We start from the raw sequence: 16,371 nt of genomic DNA, 5'->3' as shown, positions 1-16,371 counted from the left end.
TAAAAATTTAATATGGTTAAAAGGACTTGAATTTGAAACACATGCAAGTATAATCTATGAATACAACATATCTTTCACTATGTGTAACATATTTTTCGCTATATGCAAATAACTTCTATATTAATAATTGTTGCACACATCATTTGATGATATGTTGCATACAACGAAAGATATGTTGCACTCACACAGATCATAATTGCACTCGCTCAAACTCAGGTTCTTTTAGCCAATTAAATTTTCAAATAGGGATTTTTTACCAATTTTTTCTTTATCATTTATCTATCTAGCAGAACACATTTTAATGAGAAAATAGAAATATAAATATAATATATGCATCTGAAAATACGTATGTAAATAAATCATAATACCAATGGCTGATAAATAGCTTTTCTTAATTTTATATCATATATAAAATAAGTACAAATAAACAGAAATATAGTTTGTTTGATGGTGGAGAAATGGCGAGAGTGTGCTGTTGTGCGTCAAGAAAATGGCCTTCTATTTTTTTTTCAAAAAAATAGAAAAAAATTATACTAAAATTAAATCAAAACTCATTTAAGGGTATTTAGATTAGTTTTTAGAAATAATTTTACGATATACAAAATAACTATGAGAATGAGTTTTTTTTCAATTTACATGAAAATACTTATTTTTAAGTGATTGTTAAATGATCATTCTCAAAAATTTGTGTATTCAAACGATGAAAGGAAAATTATAAATAAATGCCACAAAAATTTGCATATCTCAAATCAATGATTTGGATTTCAGTAATTCCAAATCAATATAATATATTAAAATAATGTTTTAAAATGTTTATGTTTTTACAACATTGTCCCTTATTTAAAAAAAAAGAAAAAGCCCAACTACCCTTTCAATACCCAAAAAGGATAGCGATCATTTAGCCACCAAGCAACTATGTTAGACGTATGTCATAGATTCGATGCTTTATTCATTTTGCTCCTTCAAATTTAATGGGTACGAGACCATCATTTTGGTCTCCTTCTTGATAGTTAGACTCATAATATCTCCTGATAGCTATAGTAGGCATGATATATTTTGTCCCACATTACAAACTACTCCTCCGATCCTTATTATAAGACCCAATTTGACTTTTTATTTGGTCCTAATTATAAGACCCAAATCATTTTCTCTCTTATATTTATGCATTTTTTTCCAAGATAATCCTTCTAATAATGATAGTTTTAGCCAATATACTTAATTAACAAGGATATTTTAGGAATAACAACACTTATTAATTTCTTTTAAAACCACTTTGGCTTCTATGGATTATGATAGCAGTGGATTCAATGACTAGTTAGGAAATTGATGGAAGAGAAATTAAAGGTAAATTTTAAGAGTTAAAAATTATTTTCATTACTTATATTATTTTTTTGCCGTTACCAAATGTGCAGTTGAAGACAATGTATATAAGATATGGGGACTAAAAACCAATCTAGTAGCTACAATAGCTAGACAAGCATATCACTGCATATACAGGTTCAACTGTTTCAATGAGAAGGTAATAGCAAATTTTCAATTTCATCAATTGAAAAAATAACAGGAAGAATGATTAAAAAAAGCTGAAAATTAGTAAATTTCAAATCAGGTTTGTTAACAACACTTTATTTAATGTTGACAATACTGAATTTGTAAATGATAACAAATTTTTGTTGACATTCTTCATTTGGTATTTATAAATTTTCAACTTCTTTTTTTATGTCATTTTCTTAAAAAAATATTCATCAAATTAAAGCAAATATCAAGGAAAAATTAATCTCTTGGTTCTTGTAGTTTTCGCTCATTTATAACTCAATCCTTATACTTTGACTCGGTGCAACTCAATCCCTATAGTTTTAACTCAGTTGTAAGTTAGTTCTTGAAGTTTGACTCGCTGCAAATCAACCCTTATACTTTTAATCATTTTTTAATTTAGTCCTTCCTTTTATTAGATATATAATTTTATTTTTCAAAAACACAAGGACTAAATTATAAAATGGATAAAACTACAAGGATCGAGTTGCAACGAATTAAACTTCAAGGACTGAGTTACAGCCGAGTCAAAACTATAAGGACTAACAACACTTTATTTAATGTTGATATACTGAATTTGCAAATGATAACAAATTTTTGTTGACATTCTTCATTTGGTATTTATAAATTTTCAACTTCTTTTTTTATGTCATTTTCTTAAAAAAATATTCATCAAATTAAAGCAAATATCAAGGAAAAATTAATCTCTTGGTTCTTGTAGTTTTCACTCATTTATAACTCAATCCTTATACTTTGACTCGGTACAACTCAATCCCTATAGTTTTAACTCAGTTGTAAGTTAGTTCTTGAAGTTTGACTCGCTGCAAATCAACCCTTATACTTTTAATCATTTTTTAATTTAGTCATTCCTTTTATTAGATATATAATTTTATTTTTCAAAAACACAAGGACTAAATTAAAATGGATAAAACTACAACGATCGAGTTGCAACGAATTAAACTTCAAGGACTGAATTACAACCGAGTCAAAACTATAAGGACTGACCTGTATCGACTCAATGTATAAAGACTGAGTTACAACATGTCTAAACTATAAAGACCAAAAAATTAATTTTCCCGAATATCAATTGTTTTCTTTTTTTAATTGCCAAAAATGTGAAAATGAAGAAAAACTTAAATTTTCACTTAGGGAGCTACAGAACAATTTTATGAGATGCTAAGCAACGCCACTGATAGAGTTGAGAAATTAGATGAGTATGAGACAAGACTTTTATAAATTCAGTTGCCCAAACCATCCCAGAGGGATGGTATGAGGATGGGGAAACTCACATCTTTTATTAACCAACTAGAAATTCTTCTCCCGTGCGATGCGCGAATTAGTATATTTAATTAAATTTAAAATTATAATAAATTACATTATTTATTATAGCTCAAGATTTACTTTTTAGAAGAGTATAATCTTTTTATTTATTCAAATAAAACTTGAATCATAGATGCGGAATTTAGGAGAAATCGATAAAAATTTAAATTTATTTATTTATTTTTTCATTTAAAACTCCAATTAACATACTATTTAATTATAATGCTCCACATTTAATGCAATATATTCAAATTCAAATTCAAATATTATTCAAATTTAAACTTAATTATTAATTTTTCTTCATTTAAGCTTCTAATTGAATTTCATTTATTTATAATGTTTCTCATATTCAAATTTCAATTAATATATTATTCAAATCTCATTAATTAAATATATTCGTATCCATTAATGTCATACCCAGCCCATTTTCAAACCAAAAAGGTATTACAAGTTTTTAGGAATATAGTTGATGATTCTTTTTTCCTAATAATTGAATTATCTGACAATAAATTTTTTTTCAAATCGCAAGTCTTTATGGCATCAACAGTCTAGTTAAGGAAGATATAATATTAACAAGAATTATGTCATAACTGGAAGTAGGGCAGAACTCGTGTCAGCAAAAAAGTTAGTTAACCTTTCATCCATAAATTTCCATCAAGTTTAGCTCTATAATACAATTTATATAATGATATACACACTCTTTATATTACTAGGTATAGAGAGGACATGTCAATTGATGACGCTTTGGAGCTTGCCCAAAAAGCAACGCACCAGCCAGTTACTAACGACAGGCAAAATGGGGGAGCTGTCATCCATACATAACATATTTTTATTTTTTTTTATCTGCTCTCAAAATTTTTTACTGACTATAATTATACTATTGTTATAGTTTGCCTCGTGGGACAATGGGAATCAATGGAATTATGGCGCGGTAATATCACGGGTCGTTATAATCCTCACTATAACGAGGAAGCTCATCACTGTAAAGATGAAGATAGCAAAGAGGAATGTCCTCCTGATCCCATGGATGTTGAGGGAGGGAAGGAGGTTGAAGAAGAAGAAGGACTAGTGCCAATGAAATTCAAAGGGATGAAGAGAATAAAGCCTTAAAATTAGCTTATGTTTCAACGATTATGATTACGTTAGTTTTAAATTGAAAACATTTTAAAATTTCATTTTTATACAGTATATTGGTTTGAGATCATTGAAATTGGAATCATTGATTTGGGATATTCAAATTTTAGTGGCATTTATGTGAAATATTTCTTTGATTCATTGAATATGTAAATTTCTTAAAATTATAATAATTTCTCCCTCATCAGTTCCCTAACAATATGATCGTTAAAACTTTAATACCCACCACTCACCGGATCGAAACTTGGCTATGATACCGAATTATAAAATCTTTATCTTATATTTTAGGATAGAGAAATTACTCAATCAATCTATCTATTATTAATATATAATAGTATAGTACAAAGCAACACTCACCAAAAGGCACCATGTGGCTTCACCAGGATACAGCTAAATTGGCATTATTTTCCTATTTAATATTTAATAGTTTCTTATTTAATAATTATAAATGAAAAATAAGCCCCTTGTAGCGGTTTGTTTGTTGTGTGCGCCTTAGGACTTGTTTGGATTGATTTTGGGGTTCCAATCCTGATAACTAGCCAACAGTGATAATGAGTCATGCTAGTAGTCTAGGACGTGTGGTTGGAAGGGGAGAAAAAATAATCCTCTCTCCTCATTTGTCCGAAATTTTGGAGGGGCCCCAATTAATTGTGAGAAATCTAAAATCGTGGCAATCATTCCAGCCTTCTTCAAGGTCTAAGCAATGCTGACTTTTTTTTTCAGCCCCCAATTATAAGCACAAAAGTCATAGCTTCGTCTGGCCGCATCCTAAAATTTCAATGAAAAAGAATTAAAGTGAGAATAATTCAGATATAGTAAATAGTAAATAGAATTGGCCAAGATAAAAAAAAAAAAAAAGATAGAGAAAGATATTTGCCAAATAGCAAGTTTTTTTGGCCTGAACTTAATAGTAAGTTACTAATAATCCCATCGTTGGAGGGAAAACAAGGAAACTAAACTGAATTGGTTAAAATAGTGATTTAGGAATCGAAAGTCCAAATCGAGCAAGGCTAATCATAATTGAAATAATATAATTTTATTTAAAATATATAAAAATACTGTTCAGTACTCTTAACAGGATCCACTAATAGGTTCCAAAAAATTGGGTTTCAGCATCTTGCATTATACTACTTCCAATCCTAATTATAAGAGTTAGTTAACTAATTTAAAGAATTAAGAAAACAAGTTAAGTTAGTTATTTGTAATAAATATATATTATCTTTTCTAAAATATCCTTACTAATCAAATTTGTTAGTTAGAACTATCTTTATTAGAAGGACTGTCTTAAAAAAATACATAAATATTAGAGACAAAATAGGTTAAGATCTTATAATTAGAACTAAAATAAAAATCAAATAAAATTTTATATTAAAGACCGGAAATAATACTTGATTTATTTTTTTAACTGATTGCACTTTTGTGGATCTCTCATAGTCTGATCAACAGAGGCCTTCAAACCAAATTAGAGCCCAAAAAACCAAAGGCAACAAAATATAAATAAATAACTGACCTCAGAATCCAGATGTACAAACATATTATATAACATAGATGATGCAAAAACAGAGTCTCAAGAAGGAGCATTATGTAGTAGCCACACCATACTTCTCTATGCTATTAACTATTAGCCCATCATACAGTGCTCCGGTAGGTGGCAGGAGTAGGGACTGTGTCCCGAAAAGACCAAAAGAAATAAAGTGAAAAAGAAGAAGAAGAAGAAGCAGAGATATGAATATGATCACGTCTTAGTTAATTAACAGACTCTCATGAATACTCATTCTGCACAGCTAGCATAGAATGCCTTTCAAGTTCAACCCCAACAGAACTGAATCATGAAGATGCATGAGAACAGCACGGCTGAGATGCAAGAGTAGATACACGTCTCCACGAGTCTAAGCCCGCTGTGGCTATCATCGGAGTTCATGCCTGCTCCCGACGGCCCTAGGCTGCCGCTGCCGATGCCTCCAAATACTCCCGGCGCCGTACCATACGGAGTGGCCGTCGAGGTGGTCGAAGACGATGGCATCCCACTGCCGGTGGCTGTTGAAGATGAACTCCCGGTGGAAGGCGTGGCTGCCGTTGGGGACCCACTACCTGCATTGCTGGTTACCAGAAACAACACCCCAAATTGTTTCTTGGATCATTAGGACTTTGAATCCAGCCCAACAATAAATTATTAACGTATAAATATTAAGGAAATTAAATATGACATAATATTCCATGCAAACGGAATTGCAACTGAAAATGAGCTCAAGCTGCAAATTTATGTGCCACGAGCAGGTTAAGATATCCGATAAGTTCGTCCTCATTCATCCTAATCAAAGCCGGTTGAAAGCTTATAAATTCTCGTACTATGTATGGGTATTTAAAAAAAAAATAAACTTGAACCAAAATGCATGTATAGTGTTTTTAACTGAACAAAAAAAAAAAAAAAACAGATCGACCATTCTAACAAAATTTAGCATTATTCACTCGTTTAACCAAAACACAAACTTTATAACAACCAGGTTGTGCAACCGGCAAAACACAAACTTTATAATTACCCTTCGAGTAGGAAATCAAGAAGGGAACCTAAAAAGCTTGAGCGAGAGGTGGAACTCTAGCCAAAAGCTAGATGTTGAGACAAAAGAAGCAAGAACTTAAGTATCTGATTGACCATCTCATACTACTTAATATGAGATTTAAGAATATCACATTATCAAGTTTTTGTATTAATTTAAAGTGACAGTGGAGGAGCTAAGCTATGAAGGTACACAAAGATGAAGAGATACACGAACGTGGGCTTTTTAAAAAGAAGGCTCGGACATCAAAACAAATGATAATGCGCCTCACCGTCATCAGCCATATGCAAAATCAATCACAGTATTATTCATGGTGTCCACTTCCCCCACTTTTTGACTGCTTTGTAACTTTATTTCATCGGCCCAAAAAAAAAAAAAAACAAAAGCAAAAGGCCATCACAGCCGCCACCCCACTACCACTAGGGACACAATTGTCCTTTTTTCGTCCTTGATCCCTAAAGAATAAGATAATGATTGAGGTTTTCTCAATTGTCTTAAAATAAGACAAAACATTTTAAAAAATTCTGAGGTAAAAAAGAGGTGATGCTTGAAAACTGGAAAGATAAGATAGATAAGGCTCAGATGATTTGAGAATGATTTTTTGTAATGTCTAGCTCAATCCCTTTTAAATCCTTTCTAACACGAGACAGCTAAGTTTTCAAAATAATGATCGTTTCTCTAGTTTTTCATTATGTAATTTCCACGAGGCCCGTGCTTCAGAGGAAGGCATCGGATCCCAATTACTGCGGCGTCTTTGTATCCAGCTTGCGAGTACGTACGATGACTAAATTATGACCAATGAGTCGTGAACAAATGTATTGGTCACATTCGAAAAGGTACTCATATCCGTTGGATCAGGCCCACAAACAGTAACATTTATACCAAGCACCAAGCAACATAGAAAATGAAGGTACAAAAAGAAAAGCAAAAGGGAAAAGGAAAAGTGGCTCGCTAGATTTTTCCTATCTACTCAGTACAAAATAATAAATGTGAACACACAGAGCTTATAAAAATATGAATAATAATAAATGTAGGCGTTTTAAATTAATAATAAATGTTTCATTTTGGTTTTCTTACATCCAAACCAGATCTCATTAGATGTCATTTTCAGTAATTCCCTATCGTTTTCTCACACGCCAAACAAAGACATATTTCAGGTGAATTATTGGTACAAATCCTTAATGAGTTTTCCGTGCGTGAACTGGGGGAACAGTTTCAAATTTTTTTTTTTAAAAAAAAAAACCTCCACCACTTTTCTCCTACATAATGCGCCCAAGGAATTTCAAATTATTACATGTACAGTGCTTTATCCATGATTAGCCACACACAAGTTTATTTCCAATAGTTTATAGTTTATACTGGCATGCCAGAAAAACACTGATTTGCACCCCTTTACCTTTCGGCCTGATTTTGTTGCAACCCTGCTTAGACTCTTGGGAACCACCGAATATATGAGGCGCCACCTAAAGCAACTTCATTTGAGGTCAATTCATCTACGCAGTCGCTAGCCCCATCGTCCCAAAAGTAAAGTTGCCGCTTTAATTGCCTTTAAAGGTTTTGTTTAAAGATGACCACGATAAGCAGATATGAGAGGAAAGATTGGGCCTGTTTTTGCTATTTTGAATTTTACAAGTGAACTCCACTACTTGTTCCTTTTCTCTCTCTTTACCCCATCTTAAGTTTTACTTTAATCTTCTTCAAAAAATCCAAATCCGTGAAGTTCAGTTCAAGTGATACGGCATTGATAAATACTCACATACCAGGCTTCAACTAGGATCTTTAGGTCATTAAAGAGGTAAAATCACTACTATGCTTAAATAAACAGCTAAGGGAAGCTAAAAAAAGTGAGATGATAAAAGAAACAGCGAACGAAAATGCAAGCTAAAGGAGAGAAATGCTTACGTGGAGCTTGAAGGGTAGACACAGCCAGATGTACCTGCTCGTCATCAACCAGAAGAAAATGCAGGGTCAGATATATATATTGGAACCGTTTGTTTGGTGAGAGAAAGAAAGAGGAGGAGAACTGACCGGGGTTAGAGGCGGTGAGAGTGGCGGTGCCGGCGAAGTCACAGGCGCCGGAGGACTGAGACTTGCGTTGGAAGTAGCTGTTAACGGCGTAGTTGCAGTGAGCCCTCACGGTGTTAGGTTGGAAGCAAGGTCCGCTCGGACGGATGGGGTTACAGTCAGCTCCTGCTCCACAAGCATAGTCCAGCGTCTTCTGCAACACTTGGTCGCTTCCGTCCTTGCAGACGCACCAGTTCCCACCTTCCACAATTCAAAACCCAGACCAAGTAAAAATCAACACAGATTTATACAGACTCTCTAAGTTGGAGAAAAAGAAGAATGCGTACTGGAAAGGGGGGTGAAGGCCACAAGAGCGAGTGCCAGAAGTAGAAGAGAAGCCATGTTTGAGGAATACAAGAAAGAAGCTGGATGGATGAGAGAGAGAGAAGGATGGGAAGAGAAAATATGACAAATGAGAGATGGGGATATGTGTAAATGGCCTGCTATAAAGTCGGATGACAGTGGCCGCCCCTTTAATTCCGGTGTCGTTTTGTGCTGGCTTTTTCATGTTGCTGTAAATAAAAATTACTTTTCAAAATTATGGAAGTCCTTAAAATTTAGACATATTGTCATCAATTAATAGTAATACGTATATTATCTTTATAATTTAGAGTAAGGATATCTTATTTTTGTGCTGATTTTTTTAAAAGTTCCGAGGGGTCGTGGGCCCTTGAATCGGGCAGAGCTCTTTACCCGCTATCGAGGACAGAAAAATACAGAAGCATTGGGAGTTGCGAAAAGCGAATAGGGCGGAAAATAAAAGAGGCGCAGTCTTGCACCGCTTTCTGGAGCCTTGAAACATTTCAAAGCGCACCGGAGTCACTGATTTTTGTCTTTTTTTTAATGGGCACACACTAAAAGCATGAATTCACAACAGCACGTACAATTTTTGGCCAACCACAACAGCACGTACAATTCGGAACTTTTACTTTAAAAAAAAAGTCTCATGAAACTGGACTATGAGATGCTAACTAGCAAAGTAATACTCTTCCGGTTCTTAATATAAAACTTAATTTTTAAATTGGTTTTGGTTCTAAATATAAGACTCATTTCTCATATTTATCAATTTTCTTTAAATTACTCCTATAGATACTCTCCCCCCATAATCAAGTAGAAGAGGGAGAGGGGTATTAAGAAAGATGATTATGGTATTTTGGGAAAAATGTGTCACTTTTCTTATAATTAACTAACTTACTTAACTTTCTTAATCTAATCAAATTAGTTAAATGGGTCTTATATTTAGGATCGGAGGAGTAATTTTTTTAAAATTAGAAAGACATATACTAGTGGTCTAAGATAATAAATGAGATCAAATCAAAGTTTTTATATCACTGAATTACCCCAGCTATAGTGGACACCTCCAATCGTACGGAGTATTACTTCTAAATGGGCTAATGAGTTCCATCTTGATGATACACTTTACATCTCAGAACAAAAACAATCCTTGAACTCTTTAAGCATAAATCAGAAATGAGATTTTGAGGAGTCTAAGTGAAAAAGAGAGCCATCAAGTGGATTGGGCAGGAAAGGCTCCAAGCTGCCGCCACATGCACAGAGATGACCTTGGGCCATACCCATGGCCTCTTAGTAACAGTGCTCACCATTTAATCGGCTTCTCTGGGACTTCACTTACGAATACTTTAACCCAACTGGGCTAATTCTTTTTTTTTTTTTAACAAAAGAAATGAAACACGTTAAGTGAGTTGGATACTGAGGGCTCATCAAAACCCATACATACCTTCAAGTTCAAAAAACACTTACAAAGATACTTACAGATCGTCCACTAACAAGATTCTCAAATTGGCAGCGGGATTCGAACTCACGACCTTGTGGGTTATGAACTGACTCCTTACTGATTAGACCAACTCTTATTGAAAATACCGTATGATTATTTCAATACACAAACAACTAATGGAGTTTGTTCAATTGATAACAACTCAATTCATAACTCATAAAGTCATAAGTTTAAATTTTGCTCCTGATACGAGGGCTTTGTTAGTAGATAATCTGTGCATACTTTTGTAAAATGTCTCCAAATTTTAAGATATGTCTTCACCTTGGTGAACTCGCAGATATTTAAGTTATCTAAGTTTTTGTATTTAAAAAAAAAACACACAGACGCAGATCCAAATTCAATTGCCTTACTGCTACCTTGGTCGCTTACGGTTAGTTGCCTAAACGGCAACGCTGGTGTCCAGTGTGAGGCTGGTATTTCCGTTTGTTTGGCTTTTAAAACACTGCGGTATTAAAAATGTAAATTAATATTAATACATAATTGATGACTGACATTGATAATTGAGTATTGAATTGGTGACTCTATATATGTCGACGCTGACATGAATGATCCCCTGTAAGAAGCGCCACGTAACCATAATTTGTTGTATTGTTTCAGAATTTAACGTCATCCTGCTAATTTATTCCTATTCTGATTTTCTGACTTCAGAAAAAATCTTGCACGCTATGTCCAGATCTCTACATGATGCTCGTTTTCCTTTACTTTAAACTGTTTAGACTTGAATCCAGCAGTACAACTTTGAAAATCTTGTCTATAATATGTTTAACTACGTACGATCATAGTTAATGTTAAAATAATATCTTTCTTACATATGTTTTGCTCTCCACAAAAATACAAAATGTCAAAATTAAAGAATATGAAATCATGCATCAAAATATAATATGGACAATTATCTATGCAAGAGCCACTAGGGGCGCACCATGTGTACTCCATCTGGTCAACTAGTGTGACTCCCGGTTTGTTTGACCAACTTTACGTTTACAGTAAGGTCAATCTTTTTACGTATATGATAATGAAATTTAGACTGACTGATAATTAACGTGAATATAACGTTTATACATATTTAAGTATACTATTGTTTTAAAATGTAAAAAATTAAATTAATTTTTGTAGCACACATAGAATTCAAATATACAGGAATAGGGTGTAGTCAATGAAATGGAAACAGAGATAAAAATCATGTTCTAGAATGAACAGATCACCATAGAAAAATTGGAGCAGTTGCAATTATCAAAAATTAAAATTCCTTTACGTTTACTTATTTATTTTCTCTTGTGTTTTTCAATAGTCATCATTTGCGATATGAAATTGTTGGATTAAATTTAAACATCGTTGCGTTTAAGAATGGCTCTCCTCGTGGGATTTTTTCTCTTCCCTCCTCTAAATTTCTTCTTGTATATACGTTTTTCTAGTTTGGCTAAAGTATACATTTGGTCTTTTAACTTTATACAAGATTTTAGTTTGATCTTTTAACTTTAAAAAGTATACTTTTAGTCTTTTAACTTTAAAATTATTAGTTTTAAATGATAATTTTTTATAACAATCAAAGTTATTTTGAAAATTAAATTTAATACTACCTCCGGTCCTAATTATAAAAGTCAGTTGACTAATTTGAGCAGATTAAGGAAGTAAGTTGAGTTAGTTATTTGTCCTAAATAGGTGTTATTTTTCTTAAAATATCCTTGCTAATCAAGTGTATTAACTAGAATTATCATTGTTAGAAGGACTACTGTAAAAAAAAATATAAATATGAAAAAACAAAGTAGATTGGAGTCTTATATTTATAATTAAAATAAAAGTCAAACAAGATCTTATATTAAAGACCGGGGGTAGTATTACAGTATCTAGTAACATTTTATCAACATTCAAAAACTCAATGTTATCATTTCTTGTTAATGGTTATAAGATTAGAGGACTAAAAGTTTACTTTTTAAAATTAAGGGACCAAATAAAACTTTATGTAAAGTTAAATGACCAAAAATATACTTTAGCCTTCTAGTTTTCTCCCTGCTTAAATCAAATCACGTAAATAGCAACACAGTGACGTAAACAACTAAGAAAACAAGTTACAGGCATATATCCACAGTCCACGCATGGGGCAGTATAGGAACACAAAATCCACAGAGCAAGGATGAGACAGAAAAATCAACCGATTCCTTTTGAATCACAATGCTGTAAATGTTCGGATTCCATGAATTCAAAAAATTAAATTGACTTGTCCAATCGCTAATGTAATATTGTGGCTGCATTATTAGTGCTCTTCCTATTGAGTTATTTATTAAGGGAAATATTAATAATAAATAAAATACTCCCTCCGGTTCCTATTACAAGCACATGATAATTAACAACTTTACATAAACTAATGAAATTAGTAAAAATGAGTTATTTCTTATAAAATATTAAAATTATTCTTGATAAAATCAATTAACTGTACAGGAGTTCGGTTAATTAGTTAAAAAGTTTTATGATTTGTTAGAAATACTAATATGAAAAAAATTATAATACTTTAAACAAAACATGTTAAAGATCCTGGCAGGAGTATTTAGAATGAAATTGAAACTTGTCCCAGCCGCTTTAAAGATGCCAATCTAAAAGGGAAAATTAATTTAAAGATTTAAAAAGCCGTTTTATCCTTCTATTTATAGTCGACTACAGGGCTATAGACTACAGCTCAGGGGGTTGAAATTTTATAAGAAAAGAAGACCCAAAAAATTGCAAAAATTAACAAAGTTAATAAAAAAAAATTATTGCATGTATTGCATGAAAACACGTGTAATTAAATCCTAATAAAAACGCCACCAATCTAAATTCACCTATTTTTTATTTTAAATTTCAACTTTCCCTTTTGTCATCAATTGCATTCGGGGTACGTATGTAGCTATTCAGAAACTTAATACATGGATGGTGGACACAACAATACAAACCATATAGGCAAGCACGTGCACCCACCGCACTTAACCAACTCAGATTAACACTAAACCATATAAGTTTTCTCCGTCTCTATATATGCCTAAACCATCCACTTTCATATACCACAAACACTATATATATATCGTACTATTACTCTCACTCACTTAGCCACACAGTTGTGCACCGATCAGTGTCTCGGATCCACATATATAATATGGATACTGCGACTGTCTCTTCCCCTTGGCTTCTGGGCTTGGCTACGCTTGCATTAGCCAGCCTCCTTTATCGGCTTCTTAAGATCTTTAATCGTCCTTCTCTTCCTCTCCCTCCTGGTCCTACACCATGGCCTATAGTAGGAAATATGCCTCACCTTGGCCCTATGCCGCACCAGGCTCTAGCCGCCCTCGCTCGCCACCACGGTCCTCTCATGCACCTCCGCATCGGCGTCGTTCACATAGTGGTGGCCGCCTCCGCTTCAGTCGCCGAGCAGTTCTTGAAGGTTCATGATGCCAACTTCTTGAGCCGCCCACCCAACGCCGGAGCCAAGTACTTGATGTATAACTATCATGACCTCCTCTTCGCTCCCTACGGCCCACGGTGGCGGATGCTCCGAAAGATCACCGCCGTCCATATGTTCTCCAGCAAGGCCCTCGATGATTGTAGGCATTTCCGTCAGGTTCATTTTTAACCCGAGAGAATTTTCCATTCTCAGCAAGAAAACGGACAGTACGCAAATATATAACACATCTCAAAGAGAAATAATATAAACTAATTAACACAACATGCATTTATATAGTAGTATATAATAATAACTCTAGCAAATTTTATTATGCATCGGTCATGAACATGAACAGACAAATTATTTTTAAGACACAGTGTAATACTCATGCTAATTTTAGTTATGCACTTCTTAAAATACATGGCAAACTATTTTCTAGATGATGATAATCTTACACTAGCAAGATTTCGCATGCTGTGATTTTGTTCTCTTTTCTCTATGTGCTCGCGCCAGTACGTGTCAAGGGGATTGAGAGAGAGAGACGTGGCATTAAATTAATTGATGAAAGCAAGTATTGCAGGAAGAGGCAAGAAGGCTGGTAAGTAATCTGGCAAAGGTTGGGTCAAGTGCTGTGCAATTAGGGCAACTGGTGAACATATGTGTGACTAACGCGCTAGCAAGGGCAATGATAGGGCGGCGCGTGTTCAACGACGTTAGCGGCGGGAGCGATCCCAAGGCGGAGGAGTTCAAGTCAATGGTAATGGAAATGATGGAGTTGGGCGGAGTTTTCAACATCAGTGACTTCGTCCCGGCGTTGGAGTGGCTCGACGTCCAAGGAGTTCATGCCAAGATGAAGAAGCTGCACAAGAGGTTCGACTCATTCCTGACCAACATCGTCGAGGAACACAAGGCTTCTGAGAGACACAACCACAAGGACTTGTTGAGCACGTTATTGTCGCTTAAGGAAGTTCAGAATGACGAAGGAGCTACTCTCACCAACGTTGAGATCAAGGCCCTACTTATGGTACCATACTCTTGTCTGTAAAATGAACTTCTTTTTTTTCTTGGCCTTTGGTTTTACTGACGATACGACAATTATATTGACTGGTGCAGAACTTGTTTGCCGGTGGGACAGACACGACAACAAGCACAACGGAGTGGGCCATGTCAGAGCTGATTAAGCACCCGAGCATGCTGGCTCGAGTCCGGCAAGAGCTAGACTCAGTTGTGGGTAGAAACAGACTCGTGAACGAGTCAGATCTACAGAATCTGTCATACTTGCAGGCTTTCATAAAGGAGACCTTTCGTCTCCACCCTCCAACTCCTCTCTCTCTGCCGAGGATCTCAGATAGCGACTGTGAGATCTTGGGTTACCACATCCCCAAGGGCGCGACTCTGCTGGTGGATATCTGGGCCATAGGTCGTGACCCTAACGAGTGGTCCGAGCCGTCGGTGTTCAAGCCTGAGAGGTTCCTTCCCGGCGGCGAGAAGGCTGACGTCGATATTAAGGGGTATGACTTTGAGGCCATCCCGTTCGGTGCTGGTCGTAGGATCTGTCCTGGCGTGAGTCTGGGCCTCAGCATGGTTCAGCTTCTAACAGCAACTATGGCCCATGCTTTTGAGTGGGACCTGGAGGATGGAGTTAACCCAGAAAAGCTTGACATGGAAGAGGTTTATGGGATAACCCTCCAACGAAAGGTCCCCTTGGCAGTGAACCCAAGACCCAGGCTCGCCCCACATGCTTACTCCTAGTTTGTCCGCCTTCATCCCATGTCTCATGTTTTGAGCTGAAGACTTTAGACTGTCTGCTGATAGCCAAGTTAAATAAATCGTAGACAAATATACGAGTGTGTCGGATATATTTCTTAAATGTGCTTTCTGATGTGCTTGCAAATATTTTTTGGGTTCCGTTGCCCCATGAGATGTAGAATTTCTAAATAAAAAGCTGGCGGTGTGGACTCACAAGTTCAACTAATGCGTCAAGATCATCTCGGTTCAACAATGCCCACACCCCTCATGGAGAGGAGGTTGTGGATTCTGTATCCGGATGTTGCGAAAATGGGCTAAGGGGGTGGGTGTGCGGATTCACCCTTATGAGGGGAGGGTTTAAATAATTAAATTGTCCAACCCCCCCCCCCCCAAAAAGAAAAAAAAAACCAAACTTCAGCCAATCCCGCCTCTGTTTTTATGCGAAGACAATGGAAGGAAAACCTTTCTTTTTGTGAGTACGTGGATATCTTGTTATTATTGAAGACAATCAAAATATTATTGAGCAATAAATATGGATATTTCTATTAACAGGGTCTCAAGTTGGTGACTGAAAAATAGCAGAATTATAGTTTCATATTAGAGCCTGTTTGGATGACATCTAAAACTATGGTTTGGAAGGCAAAACTATAGTTTAGATAAGATGACATCCAAACAGTCTCAATTTTTTTGAAACCTTAGTTACAGCTGAAACAATGGTTTGGTGAGAAGTGAAAATTGTTGCTTCTGGGGAGTGAAAGTTGAGTAATTAGAGTGATAATTAGGAGTCAGATCGGAGTAACAGTATATTTTGA

At 34.9% G+C, this 16,371-nt stretch overlaps 2 protein-coding genes across 2 annotated transcripts; one reads left to right on the top strand and one right to left on the bottom strand.

The window, feature by feature from the left end:
• Nucleotides 1-5,458: 5,458 nt before the first annotated feature.
• LOC114753429 (PLASMODESMATA CALLOSE-BINDING PROTEIN 3) lies at nucleotides 5,459-9,024 on the bottom strand. Its single transcript, XM_028942119.1, has 4 exons — nucleotides 8,894-9,024; nucleotides 8,571-8,807; nucleotides 8,445-8,478; nucleotides 5,459-6,083 (listed from the first exon to the last, which is right to left on the bottom strand). Exons 1-4 carry the CDS (start codon nucleotides 8,946-8,948, stop codon nucleotides 5,792-5,794), a joined length of 618 nt encoding a protein of 205 aa, XP_028797952.1. The 5' UTR covers nucleotides 8,949-9,024; the 3' UTR covers nucleotides 5,459-5,791.
• A 4,499-nt stretch (nucleotides 9,025-13,523) lies between these two features.
• Nucleotides 13,524-15,753, top strand: LOC114753425 (flavonoid 3'-monooxygenase-like). The gene is made up of 3 exons (XM_028942117.1): nucleotides 13,524-13,987; nucleotides 14,391-14,834; nucleotides 14,924-15,753. Exons 1-3 carry the CDS (start codon nucleotides 13,526-13,528, stop codon nucleotides 15,560-15,562), a joined length of 1,545 nt encoding a protein of 514 aa, XP_028797950.1. The 5' UTR covers nucleotides 13,524-13,525; the 3' UTR covers nucleotides 15,563-15,753.
• The last annotated feature ends 618 nt before the right edge of the window (nucleotides 15,754-16,371 follow it).

Source organism: Neltuma alba, unplaced genomic scaffold (genome assembly GCF_004799145.2).
Source record: "Neltuma alba isolate B1F8T4 unplaced genomic scaffold, ASM479914v2 tig00007926_pilon, whole genome shotgun sequence".
Lineage (NCBI taxonomy): Eukaryota > Viridiplantae > Streptophyta > Magnoliopsida > Fabales > Fabaceae > Neltuma > Neltuma alba.
This window is presented reverse-complemented; position numbering and strand designations above follow the sequence as displayed.

Coding starts and splice junctions, on each gene's coding strand:
- LOC114753429 (XM_028942119.1), bottom strand. CDS start 8,948: ATGGCTTCTCTTCTACTTCTGGCACTCGCTCTTGTGGCCTTCACCCCC. Junction 8,479..8,570: donor TCTCACCGCCTCTAACCCCG/GTCAGTTCTCCT, acceptor GATGACGAGCAG/GTACATCTGGCTGTGTCTAC. Junction 6,084..8,444: donor GTCTACCCTTCAAGCTCCAC/GTAAGCATTTCT, acceptor TCTGGTAACCAG/CAATGCAGGTAGTGGGTCCC.
- LOC114753425 (XM_028942117.1), top strand. CDS start 13,526: ATGGATACTGCGACTGTCTCTTCCCCTTGGCTTCTGGGCTTGGCTACG. Junction 13,988..14,390: donor ATTGTAGGCATTTCCGTCAG/GTTCATTTTTAA, acceptor CAAGTATTGCAG/GAAGAGGCAAGAAGGCTGGT. Junction 14,835..14,923: donor AGATCAAGGCCCTACTTATG/GTACCATACTCT, acceptor TGACTGGTGCAG/AACTTGTTTGCCGGTGGGAC.